Below are 10419 nucleotides of genomic sequence, written 5' to 3' on the forward strand. Positions count from 1 at the left end.
TGTGTGTATGTCTTATAACACAAATGAGATTGCAATGAGATTTGTAGTAGGCTACCATTTAACTCATTTTATCTTTTATGCAAAATTTTAAAATTTAGGATTTTTGATAAATTGATATAAACGATATATTTAAGATTATCATTTATTAAACTTCATAATTATGCTACTATTAGAAAATATGATTTATGAGAATTAAAAGATTGAGAAGATAAAAAGTCCTATAATTCTATATCTTCTTAACTCCTTACGTTTTGAGATTTATTATTCTCAAAAAAAAAAGAAAAAAAGGATCAATAATCTAATATTATGGATTAATTTACTCTTTTGTCTTCACGTACTAACTTTATTGGCTTAAATGACAAAGGGGCATTCAAGCTTTCACATACAAAATTTAGTACATAATCTATATAATCTAATTAATAGGTAATCTTAAGCATTTATCATGAATTAATGGACTAATTAAAGGTAATTATTTTTTTAAAACCACATGCTATCAGTATATTAATCAAAATAAACAAATAAAGTACAATATATAGTTTTGAAAGTAAACCAAAGTTGTCAAAGAAATAAGACACTAACCGACTAACTTTTATGTATTCCAGGCTATATCTTTTAAATGGATCAACTAATTGCTCAGACAAGTATAAATAAAAATATAAAAATAACAAAATTAAAACAGATAAACCCGTAAATTTCACGGGTCACAAACCTAGTTCTTTATTAAGTGTATTGAAAATATTAAACTAGAAATATAAAAATGAAAATTACAATTTTATAGTGATTAAACTACATTTTATTTTAGAAAGTATCGATAAAAATTATGACATAATAATTTTTTTTGTCAAACACGACATTTTGGCCGAAGTACTCAGCATTTTCGACCTTTAGTCGATATTTGAGATAGCAAGCGAGGTTGGTTTGATGTGTTCTTGGACTCGTTGGAAAGGTGGGAGCACAGGCTTTATAAAGGTTGTCAACACGGTGGTCAAAGGAGGCCTTGTGTGGGGTAGATTGGTGTGTAAAGTAACTTGATAATAGTTGACCCAAAATGATCGGGTCCAATAAAACCTGAGTTATGGGTGAGATAAGGGACTCAACTTTAGAATTTTTTACAGGTAAGGACCTGAACTTCAAAACTTTTTCATTAAGGGATTGAAATAACTTTTCCGTCAATACTAATACACTACCGTCTGTTCCAGTTAATCACTTGAATACTTGATGTCTACAAAAGTCAACTTTGGATTTTTTTTTTTTTTTTAATTTGTCTTCTCTATTTTACAATAATCCCTAACTTTTAAGTCTTTATTAATCCTTCTTGAAATTAAACTTTTTAATTTTTTTAACTATTTCAAACATCAATTTAACGGTAGTTTGTACATCTAGATGTGCTTCTTTGTTCATCTTTCATTTATTATTATCACTTACTCCCTCCATACCACACTAAGGGTAACATTGATAATCTTGGCACTATTCATGGTCGTATGAAATCTTTGATATTATTCGTAATCCATAAGACAAAATATAGTCATGTGACATCTTGTTTGATTTATCGTCATGAATGCTATAAGAATATCAAATTTTTATAATTTTTAATAATGTGTAACTAAAGATATTCACGTTGCAAAACGTGTCTCGACAAGTGTGAAAAAGTCAATGTTACCATTATTGTAGTATGGAGGGAGTATTATTTAGAATTTTTGGAATACCTTTTTAGTATCCAATGATAAATAAAATGGGTATTTTTTGGGTGTTATTTATGGGTTCTTTATACTACTTTGTTTCTAATATCCACTGTAATGAAAACAGTTGACATGTTATCGCGGTCGAGTCCAGGTTTAGATTATACGGTTATATTGGCAATTTTTTTTTTCAGACGGACCTTTTTCGTCTGAAATAAGACGGACAAAAAATGTGATCATTTTATCATAAAATGTAAATATAAACTTTTATTAAGATGATATTTAATAATTTTTGTTATTAAAATGGATACCTCCGTCTTAAGGAAGACTCGTTGTATTATAAATTTATAACTTTTCCCATAAAGTTTTCCCCAAACGTTTTTCATCAGGCATGAAGTGAACATACAAATTAAGACGGTTTGAGCTAGAGCTTGGATAAAGTTGAAATTTTAACCCGAATTTGGGCTCGATTTTTAGAACATAGAGTATAAAAAATTGTGGCTCGAATAGGTCAAATGAAATTTATCAATTACATTAATTTTTATATGGATTTCGCTTTTTATGTGTTTCGATATTCATCGAGAGTTAGCTAATCTAAAAGAAAATGTTAATGCTCCATTTAGAATTCAAGGGGTCCACATTAATCTTTACAAGACTTCAACATACTTGGCATTTAACGAACTTGACCGAATATGATAGGAATTCCTTAACTGGAAAATATAATAGGTAAGGTCCTTAACGGAAAAAATATGCAAAGTTCAATAAAAACTTTAACATCCGTTCAACTTATTAAAAGGGGAAAAAAATTTGATGGGAACGAGATCTGGGCAGGGTGGTAGAACATGCTAAGAAGAAGAAGAAGAGAAGTAAGTGAAATAGAAAGATATTACGGCGTGAAACACAATATCATCTCATCTTGTGTTGTAGAACATAAGAATCAATCATGTATCGCAAATGGATGGTATTGGGTTTACTAATGATTGTGATATCACAATTATGTGATGGAGCTGAAAGGAGAAATCTAGGGTTTGAGGAGAAATCCGAAGCTTCTAATTCTACTACTTTTGATTGTTCTCCTTCTGCTTCTTGTCTTCCATGCCAATATTCTGAAAAAAGCGATGACAAATATCGTTGCAGTGAAACTGGATATCGTATACCTTTTAAATGCACTTCAACTGCAGATGTAAACAGCAAACCACAAGATACTCATTCTACACAAGTTGATGGGGACAAGATATCCACAGACCCTCCTCAGCGCCATCAGTACGTCACTTACAGAAGTTGTACACCAGATGTCAATCAACAGAATCTCTCCGTTCTTGGTTTTGAGGTATCATCCTATTCTCAATCCAATTTTCATTTCTAGAATTGCGACAAATGCCAACTCTAATTTGATTCTCAAATCTGATGAATATGTCCCAAATACCATGTTTGGGGAATGTAATGATTCTTACATTTGAAATCGGGCGAAATTCTTAGTATTAAGGAGAAATTCTGATTAGTCTACTGCAAATGACAACACTTCCCTCTCATTTGGAAATTAACATCCCCTCCCCTTCATCATATGAATGTTTCTTGTTTGTCTCTACTTTTTTAAACATTCTAACTATACACTGGTGATTACCTTCAATTTTTTTTTTTTTTTATCATTTCTTACTATTCTTATTGATGGATTTGCCTACAAAATTATCTCCAACAATTCATTTGTTTGCAAAGATTTAGCTATAAGAAGTTTGAGTGCAGTGAATACCGTGGTTTTGGTTTACTTTTTAGGGTTTTGCAAATTGATCATTGTTTGGTCTAATTTAAACCTAGTATGTTTTCCTCTTTATCAATCCTATTATACTAACATCTAATTTATTGTAAGTTTTCCGCTTGGATTTGAGATTTCTTATCTCACCTTCTAGAATTGAGATACCCAATGACGAATGGAAAGCTTGTCCCAAGATACTATCTTATGAAATTTATTTCTGAACGTTTCCCTATTGGATGAAGCTTGGCTTGATCCATTTGTATCATTGTCAGGATGCCTTTGGTTATAAGTCAATGTTCTCAAGTCCCCACGGCAGCAAACTAAAAACAAATGTGCTTTAGTTTAAAAATGCACCTCTGAAGCGCGTCTAGGCGCAAGGCTCATTCAGGCGCCAACCAAATCGCACGTACCCTTCAGGTGCAGAGGATGCAAAAGTCACACCTGCATGAAGCCTCTTGTTCATATCTCTCTGCAACAGACCTCCCATAACTCGAAAACTCTGCAGCAAGGGGTTAGCTAAGGCTGTTAGTCTAGTACCTTAGGTAAAAATAAATTACCTGTCATCCGGAAATCACATAGATCACATTTTGACAGTAGAAGTGCAAGTAAAATGCTCACTGCGTTTAAATTATTAAGGCTGGCCTGATGTTTTCCATGTTACTGGTTTTCTAGCACAATTTTTTAAAGTTCTAAACAGTCTTTCTTGCTGATAGGTTCTCGTATTGGGTTTGCTGCTTGTTAGTGGATCTTTTGTGTTCCTTCGGCGAAAGAAGACTGTGGCTTTGGCTGGCACTGGCGGTGTTCGACTCCAGAGCAATCCAAGATTTTAGACCACTTTTTGTAAATTCATCCAATATTTGAATGTATTGTTATTTGAACCTTCATTGGTTGTGTACATAGCTTTCGAAGGTTGACAATTTGATACGAATGGATACCTTCTCTTCACAATAAAGGTACACAACATTTTTTCTGTCATCAACTTTCAGCTGTTTTGAATATGGGACTATGGGTAGCGGAACAATGAATCTGCAGTGGATCTTACTGGATCCAAATTCTGATCGGTGTTGTTAACTAAAGATCTAGCTTCGATCAGCATCAATTTGGCCAAATATACCAGATTTGTGGGTTCAATAATAGATTGGGAAGGTTTTTTATGGATAGTTTGATTACCCAATTGCAATTGCACTATTGAAAACTTGTCATCCATTAACTACTTCCACAAATGGTCCACTCCTTCCTTCTTGGTCTTTGTGTCTAAAACAAAGGTAAACAAATGATTGGACCATAATATAAAAAGGACAAAGTTACCTTTCACTACTTCCACAAATGGTCCACTCCTTCCAACAAATGTCAAGGGCATACTCGCCACGTGGGTGCGGTTATAAAAGCAAGGGGTTTGCATTTGAAGTTCTACAGAGTGGAAAAGCTTGAATCATAATCATAATAATTCAAAGCATTTGAATGCAATTTTTGTGATCATAGAGAAGCTTGAAGAGTTTGCTTTGAAGGATTGGCAGTAAGATTTTGCGTTCACCTCAGAAACATATACTCCTCTCATTCCTAGGTCGTTTGTTGTCTTTTCCATTTTTTATGTCCGATCGTTTGTCATTCTTTTCTATTTTAAGAATGAATTTAATGAGTAATTTGATCATTCTTATTCAATTTGTTCCACTTGTCATTTAGTTATTGGTCCTCTACTCTTTCCTTGGTCTTTGTGCCAAAACCAAAGGACAACAATTGACCGGGACGGAGGGAGTACTAAAGTTTCATCTCTACGACGGAGTAATATATAGTTGTATAACAGAAATTAGTCTAAAGCTTCATTACTCGACTACACTAATGGGAAACTGAAATCATATATACCCTTAACAAAATCACAGCAGTTATTTCCAACTTGCCCTTTTAACAAAATCACGGTGATTATTTCCATCTTTTGCAAGGTATTAAAGCAAGGTGCTGCACTTGTAGAGAGTATACACAAATTCTTCCAAGACAAAAATTTGTGATTTAATATCCAACAGACAAGTAACTATTAACTACACTAATGGGAAGACGTTGGTAAAAAATGAGGCCAGGAATCCATTACCCTTGCAACTTGTTGATCAGTAAAAGTTACATAAATACTCGTGTATGTTTCAAGCCAATGCTGCAGGAAATATACAAAGAAACTAATGGAACCTTCTTTCAGTGGGCATCTTTAAAATCTAAGCAAAAAATGATGCCGCTACGGATCCTCAAACAACCAAAATGAAATCTACATCAAGATGAGGATATAATAGTAATACAAACAGATGATATAAATCACAAAAAATAGTCTGGGGTCTTCCGAGTGGTGTCAGGCTCAATCTGCCGGGGTGCCGGGTCAAATTGGAGAAAGTTCTGTTCCATGTTCTCCCCAATCTCAAGAATAGCCGCCATATTCCCACACCGGTAACAGTAGTTGGGAGCGCTAAAAACCGTCACTACATTTTTGTCCTGTAAAATTGCATTTTAATTAGTCGACAAAAACTCTCTTATATTGCAATTCCAAAATAATATAGGTAAAAAAAACTCGCAACAAAAAAGTGTTGAGTGAATATGCACTATGTAGAGTCCGTACTAATCATTGTCAAATACAGTATATGTTAGTCAGATTATGCTAATGCTAATGCAAGTCAGTTTCACAAAAGTATATGTTAGTCGACACATCAGAAACTCAACTGTCAAATACCAAGGGCAAAATTTATGTTGTCATGATATAAGATTTTACAAACCTGACACCAATTGAAACCTTCCATCACAAGCTGGTGGGCTCTAGAAATTAAAGTGAGCCCATTAGTGTGGTTGAAGTTAGCTGCTATATCCTGCCCAAAAGTATAGCCGGCTCCACGAGGTGAAATTCCCCAGCCACAACGATCATCAGGATCAGACCATAACAAGTCACACATAGGTCCTTCGTGCGGAACCTGCTCACAATCACAGTACACAAAATGTAAATAAATGCTGCCGCCTTTGAAAATGCACCCGGATAAAAACGCAAATGCTAGGACCCATGAGATCTATGTTAATCTCATGTGAGACTTTCCTGTAATATGAGAACAGCCCAAAAGGGGAATGGCCAAAACAAAAATTCTTAGATATCTTCTAATATTGACAGACCTATACTTAATTATCCTTGATGTACAAAAATATAACTACATGTAATATATTCAAGGAGTTTTTAGTTGGAATTAACTATTAATGGGCAGGTCTTCCTGATGTGACTGTCCTTTACAACATCTAGACAGAGTGATGTTCCCAAGGGACATCAGCAGACTCTGTTGTTTTTGCTTTAAAAAGTTAATACAAGTTATGAAATTCAGACAAACCTCTTGTATACGATCAAGGGCACGGATATTGTCCAGTGTATCCAAAGAAGGTGAAAGGCCTCCATGCAAGCAGAATATCTATCATCAGTGAAAAACTTGGTCTCATTTTTCACAATCTCATCCCAAAAGAGTTACCAGAAAATCAGAAATCATCTACATTTTGCAATTCCTACCTGACTCTCAATTAGAGCTGTGAGAGGTAGATAATCAAAAAGATCAGTAAAGTGTTTCCAGACATTCGCATTTCCATATTTCCTTAAGCATTCATCATAGAAACCATATCTAAAAGTTCAATTACAAATTCATTAGATGCTGGGAGTGAGTAAATAAATTAGCTACAGCCATAGCATAGTTTAGGCTAACTCAAAGTTTTCACTTATATTCCAAGTTCTCTTTAGAAGTTACTATTTCTAAGACAATGATCATGGAAGTTGAAAGAAGTTAAAATCCAGAATAAATAAGGAATAACAGGCTTAAATTAATTTTTCTGCAGCTGACGTATGCAACACAACCGTACCAAAACCAAATTGGCAAAATTATTTGATATAAAAAGACAAAAATGAAAATTAATCAAATAAACAAAAAGTTTGAAGATAAACATTAGTAACAGACTGACAGTAGTTAAAAAATATCAAATAAAAAAGCAGACAGATACACAAGAATAGGAGAACAGGATTTTCCCAAGTAATACAGATAAAGGATTTTCCCATGTAGCTACTCGCTGCAAATAAGCCAAATGATAACAGACAAATAAATACATAGCACATATAATAGCATGCTAAGCGATTTATGAATTACTTAATGAAGCCAGAATATAAATAGCGAATGATTGATCCTCAGATGAAAAGCACCAGTGTCCTACACTTGAGTTATTTGACGGCTTTCATGGTTTCCTCGAAGGATTGTAATCCTGTCCCTATATCGAACCTTCAAGGCAACCAGAAGGGAGACAGTCTCAACTGAATAATATCCACGATCTGAGAAAACAACAGACATGAAGGAATTGTGTCAGTAAAAGAGATGAACAAAGTAATCTGTTAATCTCTTGATAACCACGCTAGTTTGCCATCTTGCCTCTGATTGAGCAAAAGATACCAAGAGGAACAAATTCCCACAGCCATATTGACTGACAGCGCAAGAAAGTAAAGGACTATCCCAATTCAACGCAATTATGTTCCTTGGCTAAAAAACAAACACTCATTCCAGTCTTCCAGGACCTAACTTCCCTCAGCAAGCTCCAAAAACAAGCAACTTTAGCAACACCACTCCTCATCATCACTTGCTCTCCTACACTCTTCTCTATCCCAAACTCCAAAAACCTAGCAACTTAAAAACCACCCACAATATCCAAATATCCAATCATTTATCTTACTCAAACAAAAACGACCAACCGTAAATGAAATTGTTACCACCCCAAATCCGAGCAAACTGTTCATTTCAGAAAGATTAAGTCGTAACAGAATTCAATCAACCGAAAACCTGAAATGCCGTTGACTTCATTTCCTTCCACATTTTTGCATGCCCAATTCAGAAAACAACCCACAAATAATGCTTAAAGAGATAAACTTAGAACCATCAAATCAGTTATTTCACCCCAATAATCTCCTTCATCTTATTGAGTACAGTAACTTCCCTTAATTACGCTTAAATTCCTCCTCGCACTAAAGTTAGTAACAATCTTTCCTCTGCCACTAAAGCCTCCTAAATTGGTAATTCCTTAGGAACATCAGAGCCTCTATACAAATTTCTATCGCAGGCACGAAAAAAATGCAAGTCCATCCGAAGACATACACCCTAGATCTACAAGATTACAAATTTCCTCCTTTCCTCCCAAATAATAAATACATATTATTATTTGACGAAACCGAGTCATCCAGAAACAGCCTCTTTGTGTTGGTAGCACAAGGGTAAGCTCCCATTACGCACTCGGGTATTCTAACATAGAATAATAATGCGAAAAAACATCATTCTCTGAAATGTAAATGGGCAAAATGTAGATAGAGAAGAAGAAGAAGAAGAAGAAGAAGAAGAAGAAGAAGAAGGGTACAAACCTACATAATCACCCATGAAAAGATAATTAGTATTGGGAGCATTTCCACCAATACGAAATAACTCAATAAGATCGTAAAATTGACCATGAATGTCACCACAGACGGTGACCGGACATTTAACAGGTTGAACATTCCACTCTTCAACCAAAATTGCTCTCGCTTGTTCACACAATGTTTTCACATCCATCTCCGATAATGCCTTGCATTCCAATAATTGCTCTATTTGACGATCTACATCCCCGTGCGACGACGGCATCTTTTGATCCGATCTACCCTTTGCTTTTATTTTTATTGATTTTTGTTTAACGCCCTCCGTTAGGGTTAGGATTAGGATTAGGATTAGGGTTTTCTGTTGACATAGGGAGGGATGTATAATAATTGTAATTGTAATTGTAATTATTAAAGATTGAGTTATCTTTTAGGTTGATTTTGGATTTTGAATTTTAGGTTTCGTAGATTAAAAAGGGGAGGAATTAATTGATTCCATTGAAACGGGAAATGGGGGAAAAAAGATGGATTGGCAAATTTGGGGGATTTGTTTCTCTCTCTAAAATTGTAAAATTTTGGGAAATAAGGAGGGGAGGAAGTATTTCTGTGTGTGCTGGTCCAAAGGAGGATTGATTAGCTAACAAATGGGGAGTGAAATGAGTGGATACACAAATACCGAATAGAATCCGCTTTATTTTTCTTTTTCTTTTTTAAAAAACATTTAAAAAAAAAAATGAGTAATTTCTAAATCTTGCTAAATTTCGCCACTATTTTACTATTTTTCATCACAGTTTAAAGCTGACTTTCTCTCTCCACGAAAGATTTTCCCCAAATTAAAACCAGAACCATATCGCCTGTTCCTCGGCTCGCCAACCGTTTTCCCACCGCTATCATCCATTCCGGTGCCGGCGAGCCGAACATTTTCTTCATTGATTATCGTAGTTTCTTATAGCTGCAGTTTTAGGGATTGTTGGTCATCCGGTTTGTTGATTGCTCTTAAGGTCGATTGGTTTTCGATCGGGATCGCGTTTAACTTCAAGTGGTGCGATTTCTTTGGAGCGCTTTTCTTCCGTGCGCCTCGTGCAACTCAACCGGGATTCCCATGGTGTGGAAAAGAAAATGTTTCAGTTTAGAAAAAAGGGAAGAGGACACTCCGTGCTAAAGATTGATTCGTGTACTTATAAAAAACTCCTTGATGGTAAGAAAGTGAGTTTTTTTTTCCAGAAATCACATTTGTCAACTCTAAAAATTCGAGTTCTTAACCCATGTATCAAGGAGCCTGATAGAGTCTCAGTCACTTCCCATAAGAAGAAAAGAAAAAGACGAAAAAGGACAAAAGGTTTGCGAGCGGGTACTCTGACCACTGTGGCAGACGAGACCAAAAGTGATGTGTTGCCGTTACCTTCTATGGTTTTTAACAAGCCTACTGGTTTTGATCTGGCTGATGAGAAAGCTACTTCAAGCTTATCCTGTGAGCTCGTCAATCACCATGATTTATGCAGCTCATATGGTGTTAATTCCCATCAACCTCCATTTTTCGTCTTCACATCATCGAAGTTAAAGGTTTAAAGTGTTTCATGCTAGAAGACAATCAACAAAAA

The 10419-nt window shown here is 35.0% G+C and overlaps 2 protein-coding genes across 2 annotated transcripts; one reads left to right on the forward strand and one right to left on the reverse strand.

Annotated features, from left to right (window-relative positions):
* The first annotated feature begins 2363 nt into the window (after positions 1 to 2363).
* LOC141623725 (uncharacterized) lies at positions 2364 to 4407 on the forward strand. Its single transcript, XM_074439878.1, has 2 exons — positions 2364 to 3009; positions 4146 to 4407. The coding sequence occupies exons 1-2, from the start codon at positions 2623 to 2625 to the stop codon at positions 4260 to 4262; spliced, it is 504 nt and encodes a 167-aa protein (XP_074295979.1). The 5' UTR covers positions 2364 to 2622; the 3' UTR covers positions 4263 to 4407.
* Positions 4408 to 5487: 1080 nt separating this feature from the next.
* LOC141623726 (serine/threonine-protein phosphatase PP2A-2 catalytic subunit-like) lies at positions 5488 to 9464 on the reverse strand. Its single transcript, XM_074439879.1, has 6 exons — positions 8831 to 9464; positions 7642 to 7756; positions 6953 to 7061; positions 6780 to 6857; positions 6186 to 6377; positions 5488 to 5907 (listed from the first exon to the last, which is right to left on the reverse strand). The coding sequence occupies exons 1-6, from the start codon at positions 9084 to 9086 to the stop codon at positions 5734 to 5736; spliced, it is 924 nt and encodes a 307-aa protein (XP_074295980.1). The 5' UTR covers positions 9087 to 9464; the 3' UTR covers positions 5488 to 5733.
* Positions 9465 to 10419: the final 955 nt, after the last annotated feature.

This window comes from Silene latifolia, chromosome X, assembly GCF_048544455.1.
Source record: "Silene latifolia isolate original U9 population chromosome X, ASM4854445v1, whole genome shotgun sequence".
NCBI classification, from domain to species: Eukaryota; Viridiplantae; Streptophyta; class Magnoliopsida; order Caryophyllales; family Caryophyllaceae; genus Silene; species Silene latifolia.

Coding starts and splice junctions, on each gene's coding strand:
- LOC141623725 (XM_074439878.1), top strand. CDS start 2,623: ATGTATCGCAAATGGATGGTATTGGGTTTACTAATGATTGTGATATCA. Junction 3,010..4,145: donor TCTCCGTTCTTGGTTTTGAG/GTATCATCCTAT, acceptor TCTTGCTGATAG/GTTCTCGTATTGGGTTTGCT.
- LOC141623726 (XM_074439879.1), bottom strand. CDS start 9,086: ATGCCGTCGTCGCACGGGGATGTAGATCGTCAAATAGAGCAATTATTG. Junction 6,858..6,952: donor CAGCTCTAATTGAGAGTCAG/GTAGGAATTGCA, acceptor CACTGATGATAG/ATATTCTGCTTGCATGGAGG. Junction 6,378..6,779: donor CCCTTGATCGTATACAAGAG/GTTTGTCTGAAT, acceptor GATTGTGAGCAG/GTTCCGCACGAAGGACCTAT.